This window comes from Zingiber officinale, chromosome 6B (assembly GCF_018446385.1).
Source record: "Zingiber officinale cultivar Zhangliang chromosome 6B, Zo_v1.1, whole genome shotgun sequence".
Taxonomy (NCBI): Eukaryota; Viridiplantae; Streptophyta; class Magnoliopsida; order Zingiberales; family Zingiberaceae; genus Zingiber; species Zingiber officinale.
This window is the reverse complement of record NC_055996.1, coordinates 117,731,727-117,749,563: the sequence shown is the minus strand read 5'-3', so window position 1 is coordinate 117,749,563 and position 17,837 is coordinate 117,731,727. Positions and strand designations below refer to the sequence as shown.

At 35.2% G+C, this 17,837-nt stretch overlaps 3 protein-coding genes across 9 annotated transcripts; 1 reads left to right on the top strand and 2 right to left on the bottom strand.

The window, feature by feature from the left end:
• Positions 1-282: 282 nt before the first annotated feature.
• On the bottom strand, positions 283-2,963 carry LOC121989182 (short-chain dehydrogenase TIC 32 B, chloroplastic-like). Its single transcript, XM_042543064.1, has 8 exons — positions 2,694-2,963; positions 2,296-2,527; positions 2,131-2,210; positions 1,834-1,987; positions 1,601-1,679; positions 1,291-1,375; positions 1,147-1,193; positions 283-658 (listed from the first exon to the last, which is right to left on the bottom strand). Exons 1-8 carry the CDS (start codon positions 2,809-2,811, stop codon positions 476-478), a joined length of 978 nt encoding a protein of 325 aa, XP_042398998.1. The 5' UTR covers positions 2,812-2,963; the 3' UTR covers positions 283-475.
• A 1,465-nt stretch (positions 2,964-4,428) lies between these two features.
• On the bottom strand, positions 4,429-6,839 carry LOC121989183 (short-chain dehydrogenase TIC 32 B, chloroplastic-like). Its single transcript, XM_042543065.1, has 7 exons — positions 6,333-6,839; positions 5,683-5,914; positions 5,520-5,599; positions 5,287-5,440; positions 5,121-5,199; positions 4,955-5,039; positions 4,429-4,863 (listed from the first exon to the last, which is right to left on the bottom strand). The coding sequence occupies exons 1-7, from the start codon at positions 6,448-6,450 to the stop codon at positions 4,649-4,651; spliced, it is 963 nt and encodes a 320-aa protein (XP_042398999.1). The 5' UTR covers positions 6,451-6,839; the 3' UTR covers positions 4,429-4,648.
• A 3,996-nt stretch (positions 6,840-10,835) lies between these two features.
• LOC121989181 (ABC transporter B family member 6-like) lies at positions 10,836-14,720 on the top strand. 7 transcript variants are annotated; one of them, XR_006114197.1, is made up of 6 exons: positions 10,836-11,333; positions 11,628-11,680; positions 11,778-11,894; positions 12,215-12,360; positions 13,063-13,246; positions 14,270-14,720. XR_006114197.1 is itself a non-coding variant. In XM_042543063.1 (3 exons), the coding sequence occupies exons 1-3, from the start codon at positions 12,236-12,238 to the stop codon at positions 14,405-14,407; spliced, it is 447 nt and encodes a 148-aa protein (XP_042398997.1). In that variant the 5' UTR covers positions 11,905-12,235; the 3' UTR covers positions 14,408-14,720. The 7 variants fall into 7 exon arrangements, 1 of the variants encoding a protein (XP_042398997.1); XR_006114199.1 differs by lacking the exon at positions 11,628-11,680; XR_006114195.1 differs by lacking the exon at positions 12,215-12,360 and having other exon boundaries at positions 11,628-11,671.
• The last annotated feature ends 3,117 nt before the right edge of the window (positions 14,721-17,837 follow it).

Below are 17,837 nucleotides of genomic sequence, written 5' to 3'. Positions count from 1 at the left end.
GGGCTGCAGGCCCAACATCTAGCAGGCTCCGTTGACTGCTACCATTAACGGAATACACAAGTGCGTCAAATGAATGTAGGTTTCAATTTATAGAGTTCGAATTTGCTGTCCTCAAATTTTTCTGTCTCTTGTCTATCGGACGAATTAGATTATATCTCAATAATACTTTGTAAATCACGAGGATATTGCACACAAAGGATGCTATGATACCAACACAATCCTTTGTCTCTACTTATACAGTTTTTGGTTTTGAATCATGGAGAAACAGTGAGAGAGAGTCACTCAATCAAATATTCTCATTAATAGAACTTCATTAAAAATGAACATAGTGGTACAATACAAGGTATGCGTCAGCACCAACACAACAACCGTTGTTGCAAAAGTATCAACTAAAACATAACACATTGCGATCCAAAAATACATAATGGCAGGAACTGAAAAGTTTATATTAAACCTATAAAAGGCACAACAAGACTCACAATTTTACTTGCCCCTGAGTTCGCTTAAATAGCGTCTCACTGTACTCCCAAAGCTTTCTCGCTAATGATTCATTTCGACCATTGGCAGTTGTCTGTTCGATGTTGCAGTCGGCGAAGTATTTCCCACTGATCCCCTTCATGCTCGGATGCAATGCAACGTAGCATGTAGTTGCTGCTCCCTGTGAATATGCAAGGTACACAAAATAATGTGATGCACAAGCTTTGAGTGAATCAATACAAATTGACGAATGTTAAAGAATGGGTGTGAACAAGAGAGAATAAAACTCTTATCCTTTATTATTATTATTTTCCTTTTAGATAATTTATTCTTAGATTTTTAAAGTAATTAAAAATACTCTTTATGTTTATATTATACTCATTTTAGATATAAAGTATTCACTGGCATTAGTAAATCCTATTAATTTTGCCTCATTTAAGTGCAAATTATTTGTGACTCGGGAGGAAAAAGATATATATTTGAGAGATTATTAAAAATATATTAATATTATGAAAGATAAAATAATAGAGTTTAAATAAAAGTATAAAAACCTGTTAAATCTAAAGCATAAAAACCTGATGGTAATCCATTATATATCAATCAAAGAAGCATCAATTAATTAAGAAGTTGCTTATGTTGTAGAATAATTAACTTGCAAGACATGCATACCTGAGGTATACTCTTCCACAAGACACAAGTTGTAGCCCTTAGCACGGCTGCAAGCAAAAGAAGTTTTCGAATCTGAGTTTAACACCTTTATAAATTTTCACTGAAAGTTCTAAACTCAAGAATTTGTGGGTTTCGGGAGCACACCGACAAAGATGGTTGAGTGTCTTCCCAAGTTTGTCTTAATAAGACCAGGATGAACAGAATTTGCCGTGACATTCGCACCCTCTTCCTGTTAATGAAACACGAAAATGTTGTAAACTTGTGAATAACTAATTAAGAAGGCAAGTATAATTCCAGATGATATGTATAACGGTGATAAAAAGAAAGGAAGTATTTGGATATGACTTATTATCTATCTTTTTTGTGGTTTTTGCTTTGTCATCATTTTTACAGGCTGCGTGGGGGGTATATTATTTTGATAGACAAAGAAACAAACTGGAGAACATAGTGATACCTTCAAGCGCCTAGCAAGCTCATTAGCGTGCAATATGTTTGCCAATTTGGACTGCCCGTACGCCAACTTATCATTGTATCTGTAAAGCAGAATAAAAACAACAAATTGGGACTAATAAGACAAGTAGAAGAATCACCAGTTTATGTGATCAAGAGTTCAAGACTACTTTCGATGAAGAAGAGAATGATTCTCCTCCGCTACATCCATTTGCCAAATTGACAATGTCAACTTACGCAGCCTTGTCGCTGATCTTGTTGAATCTTATTCCTCCTCTGTATGTCGTGAGGTGAGCTGCAGAAGATAAGTTCACTACACGACCTTCGATCCCAGTTTTATCCGCTGTGCTTTTAATTTTCGGAAGCAGGAGATTTGTCAACAAAAAGTGACCTGAAACCAAGATAGCAGTCGGTCATACTACATGGTAAAACAAAAACTTGGAAAGCTCACCTTAAGTGTGAATACTAACGGTCCAGTAAAATTCCAACTTCGATCAGTAAATGGCATATATTTGAAAATCTGACGAAGCATACCCACATGATTCGTGGCAAACTGCATCTCTATACCATCCTCTGAAAGCTTGAAAGGACAGTACATAACACCGGCATTGTTTCTGAAAACAAATTGAAGTTGTGAGATTTGGCCCCCAACAATATGAGAAGATAAGATATATTTACGGATGAGAATCATGTCCTTACATCAAGACATTGAGAGGTACATTCATCGAAAGAAATTTGTCAGCAAAGTCTCGTACAGACTTCTGTGAGCTTAGTTCAAGCGGTATGATGTCAATTCTGGCAGATGGAGTGCTCTGTAGAATACTCTGCTTCACACTATTGGCAGTCTCCGTGTTCCTAGCACCAATGATAACATGAGCACCTCTAAGAGCCATCACTCTTGCAGTCTCCGCTCCGATTCCACTGCTTCCCCCTGCATTGCACGAATGCCCTAATTTTAGATCCATTGCTAAAGTAGATCCAGATGTTCGAATTTGAATCGAATCACATGTAAAAAAAATGAGGTATAGATTCTCAAGATGTAGGGCGGAGTAAATCGTGCGGACGAGTGAAAAACACAAGTAGGAAGGAGAAACTACCGGTGATGATGACGGTGAGGCCGGATGCGTCGATGCCTTCGGTGACCTGCTCGGCAGTGGAGGCGGATCCGAAGCCGCTTGGCCCGCGGATGCCGGTAGCTTCCCTGAAGTATCCCATTTCGCCTGCGAAGAGAAAGAACGAGAGCAAGAAAGGGGATCAAGGTCGAGCGTTGAGATGAGACGAAGGTGGAGGAAGGGAGTCTCTATTTATAGGCAATTCCGCCGGGCACTGAAAGAGCTCTGCGGAATCGAAGTCGGCGGGGGCGGAGGCGCATGTTATCATGACGTGGGAAAGCCGTAACTTATTGTACGCGGATGGGGAGGAGACATGATTATGGAAGCTTCTGTGGGTCCATGTTGTGTGAACGTATTACGACGAGTCAAACTCAGCATGGGCGTACTTCTATGGGTCTATGGAAGCTGCTATGGGTGCATATAGAAGCTTCCAGAAAGTATAAACGAATGGCGTTCCCACGTGGTCAACTGGCTGCCGCTTCCCGTGCCCGTTCGGTTGCTCGGAAGGTAATAATATGATCAATATTGTGACAAAAGATGTATGCGTTTGCTCCCAGTGTTTTATCAATTTGTTCAGAATTAATACGGAAAAAGTAAATCATGGACGACTACTAGCCTTTAGAATAGTGACTAGCACATACAAAAAGTATTTATCTCAATTTTATCGAGATTTGAACCCTAGATTTTATTATGATAATACTTCATGCGTTAATCACTAGACTCATCCGAAAGGATAATAATATGATCAATATAATTCATGAGAAAAGTATTAATTTTGGAGAGCTAATATGCAACGTGCCGTGAGATTATTATAATTTTATTGAATCACATATATATCTACTGCAATATTAAATTTATATTATAATAACTACATACTCATAGTTAATAACACTTATAGTTTCATAACTAACTAATACAAATTTAACGTCAGTAACTACTATGAAAAATTTAATCAAAGACAATGATTTATTCCTATTTGTTGAATTTATAGATTATTTATTAGATTTATTAACACCATAATATTTTAAACACTTTTATCTTTTTAATATCAAATCACACATAATCGCACAACCAGAATTACACAGCATATCAAATTAAATTCATTTTTTAGGGATCTTCTTATTAAAAAAAGATATTCTCGAGCTGAGGTATCACAATAGGATATTTAGATTGTCACATAAACATCCGTGATTCGAACCCTAACTATAATGTATTTATAGAAATTTTTCTACCAAATGAAAAGTATAACCAAAGGACGCTGGACTTCTAGACTACCCGTCGGTGTTAATAAATCAAATAAATAATCTATAAATTCAACAAATAGAAATAAATCATTTTTTTTGTCACATCTCATTTTAAACACTCTTATTCTATAGTTAAGATTTAAAGGTTAGCATAATCCAATTCAAACCGTCTAACAATTAGTCATTTTAATTGATAAATTAATGATTTGAGATTCAACAATCTATGCTCTTATCTTGGTTTTGAGGTTTTTGTTTCAAATAAAAAGTAAATATTTATCACTAATTTTCATAACAAAACTTAATTTTAATTTAGTCTGATTTCATTTTAAAAAAATTGACAAATTAATGGTGAATCTAATCATCCCAAAATCCTAATATCTTGATGTAATTGTGCCCATTTGAAATAAATTTGGTATAATCTGAAAATTCTCTTTTCTGATCTGCTAGAATCAAAGAAACTAGGATAAAAGAAAGAATAAAGACGTAAATGGTTTTACATAACAATATTATGATTATCTCATTACAAATATATGTTTAAAACACAGCACTACAAACTTAACTCTAAACAAAGGGAAAAAAAAAGGCCTCAAAGGCTCAATCCATACAACATACCATCACCAACAAATAATAAAAATAATAATGATAATAATAATAAGACCGAATATAAAACACTTAGAAATCGTACAAGCATCTTCCTTACTTCGAATTATTAACTAGTTCTTCACTGAAATCCCAGAGCTTCTTTGCTAATGCTTCATCTCTGGCCTTGGCACTTGGCTTCTCCAAGTTACTGTCTGCAAAATACTTCCCAGTCACTCCCTTCAAACTTGGATTCAGTGCCACATAGCACGTCGTTGCTGCACCTTGAGGGATGTCCTTCCACAAGAAGAAAGTGAAAGCCCTCAAAACAGCTGCGAGCAAAAGTATGTTACAAGTCTGAGATAAAAAACTATCACTTTGAAAGAAGGTTAGCCATTAATTTGAAGGGTTTAAGTAGCATACTAATGAAGCAGGCTGCGTGTCTCCCTAAATTTGTTCTGATCAAACCAGGGTGAACAGAATTTGCAGTAACATTCACGCCTTCTTCCTGTTAACAATCAATATTTTTCATGAGGTATGCTCCTTTTGTTTTTTTTTGTTGCATCTGGAGTAGACAATGTCGCTGTACCTTCAAGCGTCGTGCGAGCTCGTTGGAGTGCAAGATGTTAGCCAACTTGGATTGCCCATAGGCCATCATATCGTTATATCTGAAGAACAGCACCATCAATTATTGTTATCAAGAACATCTTCTTCTTTCTTTTTTTTGTTGCTAACTTGATGATATAATAACTTACGCTTTCTTGTCATTGAGTTTGTCGAACTTGATTCCTTCACTGTAAGGCCCAACGTGAGCGACTGAGGATAGATTCACGATGCGGCCCTCAATTCCTGTCTTTTCCGCAGTGGTTTTCAGTTTCTCAAGTAGAAGATTTGTCAGCAGGAAGTGACCTGAGATTAGAAGGAACATGTTAAACTCAGTCCTGATGAAGATCTGAATGAGAATGCTAAGAAAAAAAAATAAAAATACCGAGATGATTCGTCGCAAACTGCATCTCTACTCCATCCTCTGAGAGCTTGAATGGGCAGTACATCACACCAGCGTTGTTTCTGAAAACGAATCGAAGATATAAACTTCAAGCTGAACCATGAGAGCACTCGACCATGAGAAGCTATGATGTTATTTTACTTACATCAAGAGGTTGAGAGGGAGATTCATGGCGAGGAATTTCTCGGCGAAGGCTCGGACAGATTTGAGCGAGCTGAGCTCAATCTGGATGATGTCAATTCTAGCAGATGGAATGCTGTTCAGGATGTTCTGCTTCACGGCATTAGCAGCTTCCAAGTTCCTTGCACCGATGATGACATGGGCTCCTCTCAGGGCCAACACCCTTGCAGTCTCTGCTCCGATCCCACTGCTTCCACCTGGTCAGCAAGAACAGATCAAACGATGGTTAGATTTGCGAACAAAGATTATTTCTGTATGGCATCAGTACTGAAGAATCAAAATTATCTTTGCAGCAAACATACACATCTCACTCTGGAAGTATCAAGTTAATCTAGAAACGATTTAGGGAAGAGGTATTTGTGGATAAAGATCCGATTTTTAGGGCCAATCAACTTTCTTTTTATCATTTCGAAGAATAAACAAATTTTACAATTAGGATGAGGACAATAGGGGGAAATAAGTCAGAGAAGAAAAGAAACAGCTCTTTGAAGCGAATAACACACATCTCAGACTATTAACTACCAATTTTGACCTAGACATGGCGGACTACTACGGATTTAGAGCAGACTTGACTGTGAAAGTAGACAAAGTGGGAGGAAAGGAAGAGAAAGGTACCGGTGACGATGGCGGTGAGGCGAGAGGCGTCGATGCCCTGAGTGACCTGCTCGGCGGTGTTGCCGGATCCGAATCCGCTAGGTCCTTTGATGCCGGTGGCTTCCCTCCAGTACCCCATAGCTTCTCTTTCAGCAAAGCAGCACAAGAGAGAGATGAGATAGAGGATAAGCGAAATCCGATGAAGGAGGAGGAACGAGGCGATGCTATTTGTAGTGGCCTTTGCCTGGCTTGCTCGGTAATGGAGTTCGTGAAGGGTCGATATCGGGTCCGTGCGATGCTTCCGTGCCAAGCATTCACGATAGTGCCAAAGTTGACGTGACTGGGTAAAGGAAGAACAACGCCTGGGTCAACACGACGACGGAAGCGGAGCCGGCGGCGAATGGTGGTGGGAAGGGGAAGTCAACAGCGGCAGACCGATTTTTCTTTTAACAGGAAAAGAACGAAGAAGGTGACGCCCTAACGGCGCCCGATTTGAATGGACCTTCTAGAAGGATAAATGCTTGTTATGTTGCAACTTTCTGGAAGTTTACTCGTGCAAACAGACTTGTACTACGAGGAGTATTCTTATTAGGGCTCCGTTATTTTAAATAAAGAATATTTCATAAAAAATGATATATAAAGAAAAAAAATATTAAAAAAAAATTAAGAATAGACATATAGAATGATAGATTCATATAATTTATATACAATTTATGTACCTATCTTTTAATTTTTTTAAAGATTTTTCTCCTCACATATCATTACTCATTAGACCATCTCTTTTTATTTGTTTAATAAATGCAATTTTATTTTTTTAATTTAAATCATTTTATAGTTTATATATTTTTATTTATTATATATCACTCACTTAAATTGATTTAGTTAATTTTTAAATATGCATCTTTTTACCATCTCTAACTTTTAATCCTCCTTTCCTTTAAACAAATAAATAGGTGCTTAATAAGTTTGTAAACTATTTTTAATACCATATTGAAAATTTGGTAGCCTATCTCTATCCGAAAGTGTTTCCAAAATTTAGTATTCTCGTTAATAATTATAAAACAAGATCATGAACAGATATAATAACTTTTATTACTTGTTTATATTTATTTAATTCAAAAGAAAAAAAAAAGAATAATTAATGATGCGCAAGTTGCGGGGTATGACCACAAATCCACAATCATGGGGGCACATTGACGCATGTTGTCAGCAATTACAATTGCTAAGTGGAGTCATTTAAATTATTTAATCTTTTAAAAAGTTCCTTATAAAAATATTAAATTTTCACATCAAACAATGGCATAATTTTCATGATTAAAAGGTTCTTTAATCAATTGTTTATGCAAAACACTTCCTAACAAACTATTTTACCCCAAACAAACGGATCTTAGTGTATGATTAAGCCCATATGAGTGGACTAAAATCAACTAAGTCCATGTAAGTGGACCTAATCTCCATAAAGACCCCATACTTAATTAACATACAATTAAATATTATTAAAGAAATTAAACCTCAATTAAGTAATCTAATGCTTAATTGTATATAAAAGGGTTTTTGATTAAATAGATGTGGATTCAATGTATAAATCTAATAACCCAATTCATTAGCATTAATAAGCATTTAATGATAAATGTACTTTAAGGTGGATGATTCTTATAAGATAAGCTTAGTATATAAGAGAACATGCTCATGAATTAGGGCATGAATTTGAATTTGTTCATTGACCTCCTCTCTTCCCCATTGAGAAAGAATATGGATTGTCGTCGCCCACTCCTGTAGAAGATTATTCCGCGCTTGTAGAAACTCCAACAACAAGTAAGAAGCAATAGTCCTTTGCGATACATTCAGAATATCAACCCTTCGCTAGCTATTGTTTTAGTTTTCAATATTACTTTAAAAGATTGATGATAAATAGATCCTATTGTAGATTCATTTTTAGTTCATTATTGATTTATCACAGTTCTAATAATTGATACCAAAGCTAAGGATTAGCTCATTGTTAGTTTTTTAAGCCGTAAGAAAATTTTTTTAACGTTTTGACACGTATACATCAATTTTTGTATTTGATTCTATATGGATGAGCGAAATGGATGTGTACTTGTTGAATGTAGCATGGATAGATTAGGATTTAACCTATGAATAGAGTTTTTGCATTGTATGTGAAGAGCACGATTGATAGCGCAATTTTAGGGTTCTTGAGCTAAAAAATCAGGTTTTCTAATACCAATTGATTAGTAATTGCTGGCTCGTGAACAAAGGGCTACCAAATCGATCAACTGATCGATTGGTGTTCACTAATCAGTTAGCATAACGGTCAATCGATTGAGATGTCCAGAATCGTGAACAGAGGGCTCCCGGATCGATTAGCTGATTGATTGATTTTTACCAATCAATTAACATAAGGGACAATCAATTAGAATGCCTAGAATTGTGAACAAAAGGTTCAGAACTGATTGAGTGATTAATTGGTGTTCATCAATCGATTAACCAATCGATTACTAAATTTGAGTTGTCCACAAAGGGTTTTTGAATTGATTGGCATTCGCCAATCGATTACACCAATCAATTAGAGTAGATGAACTCATGAATAGTGGCCTTTGGAATCAATCAGGGAATCAATTGCTATGTACTAATCGATTGTCGATGGTGGGCAATTGATTAATGTGTGTATCAATCGATTCCCACCTATTATTAATCAATTAAGAAGGGTATTAATCGATTGGTATCTGATACCAATAGATTGATAATGAATTTAGCTCAATTTTCAATCAATTTTTCCTGTATTCTTCTTTGCTCTTGTTGCTTAGTCAAACCTATACTATCATCAAAGTTAGAACTATTGGAGAGGCTAAGAGTATTAGTATAAATGGATGTATGCCCATGCTAAGGATGATTGACCAAAATTAAAGGAAAGTCATTCTTATGTCGGATATATTGTTAAGGAAGATTACAAATTAAGTTAAACTTCTAAGTCATATGCATAGTGTGTCGACCCAAAGGAAGGACCACTATATGACCGATTATAAGTATTGGGAGTGATAGTTGAAAACATAAGCTAACTAAGGAAACTCATAAATAAAGTATCATGCGTATAATGTGTCGGCCCAAAGACAAGCAAGTTATGTGGCAGATGAAGGTAATTATGAGTTGTATGGAGAGTACTAATAGTAAGTTACAATTTAGTCCATATTAGTACCCTAAGGTAGTTTTGATGTGATCAACCAAGTCAGATTAGGTCTTATTGGTTTCTAACTCTTGTGCACAAGTGTACAGGAACTTAGAAGTACAAGAAGTCGAGCGAAAGACGCGGCTAGTGAAAATGACGACACGGGAGAGAGTCGACGGGCTCGGTGCGTATGAGGGACGAGATGCTACGGAAGAGTATACGAGCAAATGAGAAGGAGGCGCGCGACGTTTTCGAGGGATGAGAAGCTAGCGGAGTGGAAGATTGCTCGAAGGCCAGAAGTTGATTTCGGGTGAGCCATATTCAAGATGACCGAAATCATCCAAGCGAGCGGAGCCAGAGCGGAAGACCCGGACCAAGGCAAACGAAACCGGAGCCAAATATCGGGACCGAAAGTCAATAGGATGTTGACTTTCTTGGTCCGGGCGTCCGGAACTAGTCCAGGCCTCCGGACCTAGTCCGGGCGCTCAGACTCGCTGGACTCCGGGAGCCCAGAACCCTTCCGAGCATTCAGACCAGAATTTTTATCGGAAACACGTCAAATGCGATTCGTTGTGACGAGGATAAAGTTTTACCCCCTTCTAGGCGCTTGGAAGCCTTCTAGACGCCCTGACCAGACCTATAAATACAGTCCTTGTCTCATAAACTAAACACAACACTTGTAATCGATTCCGTTTGATTTTAACTTTCTAGTTGTGAGATTTAATTGTTGTAAGAGGATTCTTCGCCCGGAGGAGATTTTTACTGAGTTTTTCATCTTCCTTGGATTAATAATTTCCCCGGTTGTAACCAAATAACTCTTTATGAGCCTCTTTTTTTTTGTCTTTTAATACTTTTTACACAAGTGTTTATTTTGATTAAGCTATAAGTCGAGGAAGGTCTTTTCGTTTTATTGTGCAGGCTATTCACCCTCCCTCTAATCGTGTCGCTAAGGGACCAACAAGTGGTATTAGAGTCCAACAGCTTCAGGAGGACTAACCGCCGACGAAGTACTCGAGATGGCCGGATTGAGCATCTTCCCACCAAAGTTCGAGGGGAAATTCATGAGCTGGAATACTACAACAAAAATGTTAAAAGACAACACCATAAGGACAACGGTTTTAAGAGAAATCGTTGTGAATTTAGCCAAAGACAGCGGTTTTTGACAAAACTGTTGTCTTTGAACTCCCATTAAATATAAAAAGACAACGGTTTTGTGAAAATTGTTGTCATTAAGCGACTTTTTTTTAAATCAACAACACTTTTACAACGATTTTCTAAACCGTTGTCTTTAAGCGCTTTTTTTAGGAGCTACGACAACAGTTTTAATAAAACCGTTGTCTTTGACTTTATTCGCTTCGTCATTTCCCCCTCGCAGTTTTGCTTTCCCTCTCTGCAAAAATCTTTTCGCGCCGTGTTTTCCCCTTCGCGTTCCCGAACCCTAAGCCATTTTTCTTTCCCTCTCCTCGACAATATCTTCACATCATGACACCAAATGGAGCACTTGCGCGAGATCTACAAGTGCCTCAAAACCGTAGTTGACTTCCTCCTCTAGCCTTTAGAAGCACGACCCCCAAGCCATGGGATCCTCCCTTTGACCCGTCGTAGCCCTCTCCCCTGATCTCCTATCCTATCACCGGCCTCGAAGCCCTCACCTCCCACTCATACCTCCGTTCCTTTCATTTCCCCTTCAATCGCGCCTCCATCCCGGTCCCGTCCTCCTCCTTTCTGATATCAAGACCTACGACCTCCTTGACGAGCAAGTCCATGACCCCTCCGATGCGAAGCTGGTCGAGGAGTGGCGCAACGCCATGGATGCCTGGACAGAACACGTCATCTCATTAGCATCCAGTAAAATGGTATCTCATTGCACTCGTGCTCCCGACTTAATATGTAGTCGAGAGTTTTGTGTGTTTGAAAGTTTTGCACTTTAAAATTTTTACCGTAGTCACTATCTATCCTCACTGGAATATTGTTTACATTGTGTATGAACTAGTTTCTCATACTACTTTTTATACAGTCTGTCAGTTTTCAACTATCAATCTTTGCATGCGACTTATGGTTTTTGTGATGTTTTCACATCTGAAACAAGAATTATTCTAAAAGAAAAAGCAATTTTTAATTTTATCTTTTTATTTTTTGTGGTTGCTTAGATATTAGCAAGCAAGCCGAGCACCTTGTTACATTGGTCGTGGCTGTACGTTGTGTATGATCAAATCTTTCATAATTGAAACATATTTATTAATGTATCTGGATATTATTAGCAACTCATTTTCTTTGTTTTTTTTTTGAATTTTTTTTAGCTAGACAAATGAAGTGTGGGTCTGTCTTTGCTGGGGGTGAGTTGTGGAGAGTACAACTCTGATTGTTTCACGACATCTTATTCTGTTTGGTTCCAAAAGATATTATCAATTATTCAGGTATGGACCATTGTTCACTGCGATTATGCACGTTGTTGAAATTAGTTTTCATTGATCTTTAAAATTCTATTTTCAGTTTGTAAAGTCTATTTTTTTAGGATGCTTAATTTTGAAAATGCATCCATGTGTTTCAACCATGTTAACCCTTTGTTAAAACAAAGGGCAGACACAAACTCATGTGCACTAAATAGGCTAGCTATGTTGCTCATCCAGTCTGCTCTAAGTGAAAATGTATGGTAATAAATATTTTTCTTTGAGCAAGCAATTCTACTTTTAAATGTTCCAGTGTCTGATGGTGTATCTTTGCATATGTTTTACAGGTTGGAAACTATATTCATAACATGACAATATTCTTTGGTGGTCTTATCATTGGTTTGATCAATTGTTGGCAGATAGCACTTTTAACACTAGCAACTAGTCCTTTCATTGTTGCAGTAGGAGGAATATCTAATATTTTTCTCCATCGGTTAGTTGAAAATATTCAAGATGCATATGCTGAAGCTGCATGCATTACAGAGCTGGTTTTATAGTTGTTTGTTATTTTCTTCTTCTTGTTAGTCATTTATCCTATGAGTTGGGATTTTGTTTTCTTCATTTCACATATTATAGTATCAGTAGGTTATCAAAGATTTGAATTTATGCGTGAATTAATAATTAGCAGTTGTATTATAAGCAGACCTGATTGAGGTTAAAATGGATGATGAGATTGGATTTATCAGAGTTATGAAAATCGGTTTGACTAGTCTTGACAGTGTTGATTCTATCCAAATAAGTGGGAATATAAATACAAGTAAATGAAAATTGAGTAGTCAAGAAATATTAAATTCCATGTTTGAATAAAAACTAAGTGGAAATATATTGGGCTGTAGGAATATGTTTTCCATTGTTTGGTTGGATTGGATATCATGAATGATTTGCACTTGACTGACCTGCCTAGGTTTTTGGACTATCTAAAGGTATCACATATATCATAAGCAATGTCGTCCCTTATCTAAAATCCACAGTATATGGTCATCTTGACTTATCTTTATAAAATTGATGCTTATATCAACAAATGAGATGAATTTGTCCTATTTATAGTAATATAATTTCAATGATGAACAATGATCTCTATTTTGTAGTTCAGCTGTACAATTTGGTTCTTTTTACACACTTTTTGATTTTGCAGGCGATTTCATATATTAGAACATTGTATGCCTTTACAAATGATACTCTTGCTAAGTATTCTTATGCAACCTCACTTCAAGCTACACTATGGAAGATCTGCTACATCTGATCAGATTGAAGAAGCTGTTAAAATAGCTCATGCACATGATTTCATAACTTCTCTTGAAATGGGATACGAAGCTCAGGTTGATCTTGCACATGTTTAATTTTGAGCTTGTCTTTTGACCATGTTTAATTTTGGGTCGAGTCTCATTTGATATTTTATTTTGTATTGCACTTATTGAACCTGATGCAATATAGGTTGGTAGGACTGGTTTAACATTGATTGAAGAATAGAAAATAAAAATCTCAATAGCTTGTGCTGTGCTTTCAAATCCTTCTATTCTTCTATTGGATGAGGTCACAAGTGGACTTGATTTTGAGTCCGAAAAGGTTGTTCAAGAGGCTCAGGATATTCTCATGTTGGGGAGATCCATTATTATAATAGCTAGGCGTCTTAGTCTTATTCTGCTCTATAATTGACTCTGGAAGTTCTTTCAAATTTTTATTTGCAGATACATGACAGTTCTTTCTTTTAAATAAACTTGCAGATTTGCTGGATTTTGTTACATTTACATGTCTTTTCTTCAACCATTTAGTTTACACTTGATAGTGTTAAAAGTCTACAGGTTCTAAGCATGTTTTGCATCTGTGTGATAGAGATTCCTGTTGCCTTCTCACATCTGCTTGATGTAAAAATTTGACCCTATGTTGCTTCCTTAGTGTGTAATTTTCTTTCTAATGAATCTTTTAGTATTCAATACCTCTCAAACACATACATATTTGTATGATTCTTTGCTATTTTTCCAAAAGTTAGTTTATAGATGAAAAATTTATAGAATTTACTATTTCCAATGTTGGGCATTTACTTCAGGGATATATTATTTTGCCAACTATAATCTTAGGGCAGTTTTCAAAAAAGTCATTATCGTGGTTATAGATAAAAATTGATGTAGTATCTGCCTGAAATTTCAATATTAGCAATATGATTGTCTAGAAATATTTTCTCACTTATACATGACGTATAACATAGATGGTAGGAAAATTGAGCACTATATGGAAGTTGCATTTTATAAATACTAAGATTATTCTTTATGATGCACTGAATCCCTAGTGTTTTGACTCATGATATACTAGAAGAGTTAACATTGATTTTTTCTCTTTGTGAGATGCACTTCCTTGCATCATTTCACGGGTATGCAGGTTTCAAGTTGTTCTTGTATAGTATCAAATGGACTGCAAGAAGTTCTTGCAATTCATTAAAGAGAAGAAGAAGAGAATTCTGGATCAGAAAGAGACCCCCTTGAAATGGAAGCAGAAGCTTAAAGCTGCTGCTAAGGCGAAGGCTGATGTAGAAGTAAGGGAGACAAAATTAAAGGCTTCAACAAAGCACAAAAGAATATCCTACTCTGAATCAGACAGTGGCAATGAAGATAACATGTACAACATAGTTTGAATCAGACAGTGACAGTGATCAGCATATTTTGGATTTCGATTACATGTACAACTATTATTTTTTCATTTTGATGTGTGTAGTTAATTTTCAAAATTTGAACATAACATTTTCATGGATTGAATGTAGTAAAAATTTAGTTTTGTATTGGTGGTTTGTTTATATTAAATAAAGATTGGTTGTTTGTTATTATCATATTACAACATGAACATTAAAGACAACGGTTAGAAACATTGTAAAAAGTACGTAACCACAACGGATTTTTTTTTTGTGAAAAGTGATAAAATACAACAGTTTTATCCGTTGTAAAACATATTAAAATTATCTACCACAACGATTTTAAAACGTTGTCATATAGGGTAAATTTTTTTTGAGCATATAAATAACAACGGATAAAAATCGTTGTCGAATGTCTACAAAGACAACGGATTCAAAACCGTTGTCGTAGGGCAATGTCTTTTATAACACTGTCAGTTATAACGATTTTTTGACCCTACGACAACGGATAATATCCATTGTCATAGGCTATTTTTGTTGTAGTGGAAGAAAAGAATGGAGGTATTCTTTAAGACAAATTTTGATTTATTCTTAATAATGGAATTTGATTTTGTAGCACCCGAAGGCAAATAAATATACCAATGGACTAAGAAGGAGCAAGCCGACTTCGTGGTAAATGGCAAAGCAGAGTTCCATTTGCTAAGCATCTTACTACCACAAGAAGTCAACCGAATATGAGTCTACAAGTCTGCCAAAGAACTCTGGGAGAAATTCCTGGAACTACATGAAGGAACCGCGGAGTAAATACCGAGCAGATCTATGTGCAAGTTACTGGACAACAATCAAGAATATTCTTAAGTACTTAAGAAGAATTCAAGATTATTTCTTGATATATAGAGGTGATGAGGAGCTTATTGTAAAGGGTTATAATGATGCAAGCTTCCAAACTAACAAGAATAATTCAAGATCACAGTCAAGATATGTGTTTTGCTTAAATGATAGTGTTGTGAGCTGGAAGAGATCAAATTAAGATACAATTATTGATTCTACTATATAGGCTGAGTATATTATTGATTCTAATGCAGCAAAAGAGGTTGTTTGGATCAAAAAGCTCATTACAAAACTTGGTATAGTTCCTAGCATAGCTAACCTAATAGACCTCTATTGTGATAATAACGGGGCTATTGCACAGGCTAAGGAATCCAAGTCTCATTAGTAATCCAAACACATACTTCGATGGTTACATCTCATTCGAGAGATTATCGATACAGAAGATGTGAAAATATGTAGACTATCGATAAATGATAGCATTGCAGACCCAATGACCAAAACTTTGGCATAAAAGAAGCATGATGGTCACACTAGGTCATTAGGTATTAGATATTCAGTGATTGACTCTAGTGTTAGTGGGAGATTGTTAGCGTCAACACTAAGAATTAATCATGAGATGATTGATATGAGATTATTGTATCATATTTTAAATAAAAGATAATATTTTATATTTATTATATTTGTTTTAAATATGTGCAAATTTAAATAAATATAATAATACCCTAGAGTGATACTTTCTATTCTATATATAGTATATCAATTAGTTGAATTGATTATGAAAGACTATAGATATATAAAATACTATTCTTAATTATTCCTAGTCAAATATTAATATATAAGGACAATATTAATGCATTGAGACTAGTATGTAACTTAGCTAATAACTTAATCTCACAAGTTATAGATATAAGATATTAAGTTAACACATGAGTATATATTAGAAAATATGTATTGAATTGATCAGCCATGCGAATGTTTTATAAATTGTTATATGAGTGTTATAAACATTCTCATAGTAACTATTAATATAAATAGTTTTTTGACCTGACGTCACTACGATTTCCTACATAATGAGTTGTGTACTTTAATATCGACAAACGTCATCTGTAAAAAGATCGGTAAGTTATGCAGAGGGATATAAGTGATGTAGATAGAATTTATCCCCTCCATATAATAAAAGTGATGTTTGTGGGCCCTTTGATTAAGTAGGACTACTAAAATGCACTACTATTCCAAATAAGTCAATATGAGATATTTATCTTATTTGGTTAAGTAATTCTATTTAGAGATCAAGAAATACATAGATTGATGAAAGAATGATATAATCTATGCTTCGTAAATTAATTTAGATATCATAGATAAATGACTAAATTATACAATAAAATAGTCATAGATATGTTAGGTCGAATTTATGACATTCTCGCCACTAGAATAACCATGATACATTGTTAGATGCTGCTCATTGTTTGTGCCTTTAAAATATGATTTTAGAGTCACTGTCATCGCTACGAGAACCTATTATTTGGAATTTGTTTTATTTTAGTATGACTAAAATAAAATGAGCTTAAGTTTTAAGTTTGTAATTTGTTCAAATATTAAACTTATTAGATTAATGATGGTCCTTTGTTTGAGGGGAGGATTATTGAAAATATAATTAAAATTTCATATTAAAAATTTAATTGGATCTTAAATTTGTTGGATTAATCCAATATTCATTTGAGTTTATTTCAAATATGCCCAAATTAAATGAATCTCATATTTTATTAGTGGGTTGTAATTTGAAACCCATCTTATTAGATAAAACTTCAAATTGAGTAGGTCACAACATGTCTTATCTGATAATATATATATATATATATATGTATATATATATATATATATATATATATATAAAAGCACTCACATGAGTTAGGCATTTCAGAGACCCCAATTGAAATGGACGGTGGCTGTACTGGTATGAATACCATAGAGCATAAACGTATCAACGTACTGATTATACTTGAATTATACTGGTACTGATTATACTGGTATGGCTGTACTGGTATGAATTCTAAAGGTTCTGTGCATGCAGAGCCGTATCTGTGTTCAACAGGGCCTGAAGCGCATACTAAAAAATTATCCTTTTGCTACGATAAATAATAATAAAGTTCAATTTACAAATAACATATATACTAAATATATAAAAAAATAAAAAATATATTACATCAATAAAAAAATTAATAAATATTTAAAATAATTATATAAACACTACTTGTCTAATTATTTTAGAGATAAAAATATTTATCAAATCTACATAATTCAATTGTCGAACTCTATCTTTATCAATCGATAACATTGATAGCTCATTTAGTGTATCCTATAACACTGATACTAATGCGGTGGTCGTAGGCAGTAGCAAGATGACAAGTAGTAACTACCATGCAATTAGGTCGTAGTTTGCACAAGCGACTGAGGTA

What these genes read in the sequence shown, in the direction of transcription:
- LOC121989182 (XM_042543064.1), bottom strand. Translation starts at nt 2,811, where the DNA reads ATGGGATACTTCAGGGAAGCTACCGGCATCCGCGGGCCAAGCGGCTTC. An exon ending in GTTTGCCACGAATCATGTGG is followed by an intron (nt 1,988 to 2,130) that starts GTATGCTTCGTC and finishes TCTTGGTTTCAG; the next exon opens with GTCACTTTTTGTTGACAAAT. An exon ending in AGCTTGCTAGGCGCTTGAAG is followed by an intron (nt 1,376 to 1,600) that starts GTATCACTATGT and finishes TTTCATTAACAG; the next exon opens with GAAGAGGGTGCGAATGTCAC.
- LOC121989183 (XM_042543065.1), bottom strand. Translation starts at nt 6,450, where the DNA reads ATGGGGTACTGGAGGGAAGCCACCGGCATCAAAGGACCTAGCGGATTC. An exon ending in GTTTGCGACGAATCATCTCG is followed by an intron (nt 5,441 to 5,519) that starts GTATTTTTATTT and finishes TTCTAATCTCAG; the next exon opens with GTCACTTCCTGCTGACAAAT. An exon ending in AGCTCGCACGACGCTTGAAG is followed by an intron (nt 5,040 to 5,120) that starts GTACAGCGACAT and finishes GATTGTTAACAG; the next exon opens with GAAGAAGGCGTGAATGTTAC.
- LOC121989181 (XM_042543063.1), top strand. Translation starts at nt 12,236, where the DNA reads ATGACAATATTCTTTGGTGGTCTTATCATTGGTTTGATCAATTGTTGG. An exon ending in TCTAATATTTTTCTCCATCG is followed by an intron (nt 12,361 to 13,062) that starts GTTAGTTGAAAA and finishes TTGATTTTGCAG; the next exon opens with GCGATTTCATATATTAGAAC. An exon ending in AAATGGGATACGAAGCTCAG is followed by an intron (nt 13,247 to 14,269) that starts GTTGATCTTGCA and finishes TCTCTTTGTGAG; the next exon opens with ATGCACTTCCTTGCATCATT.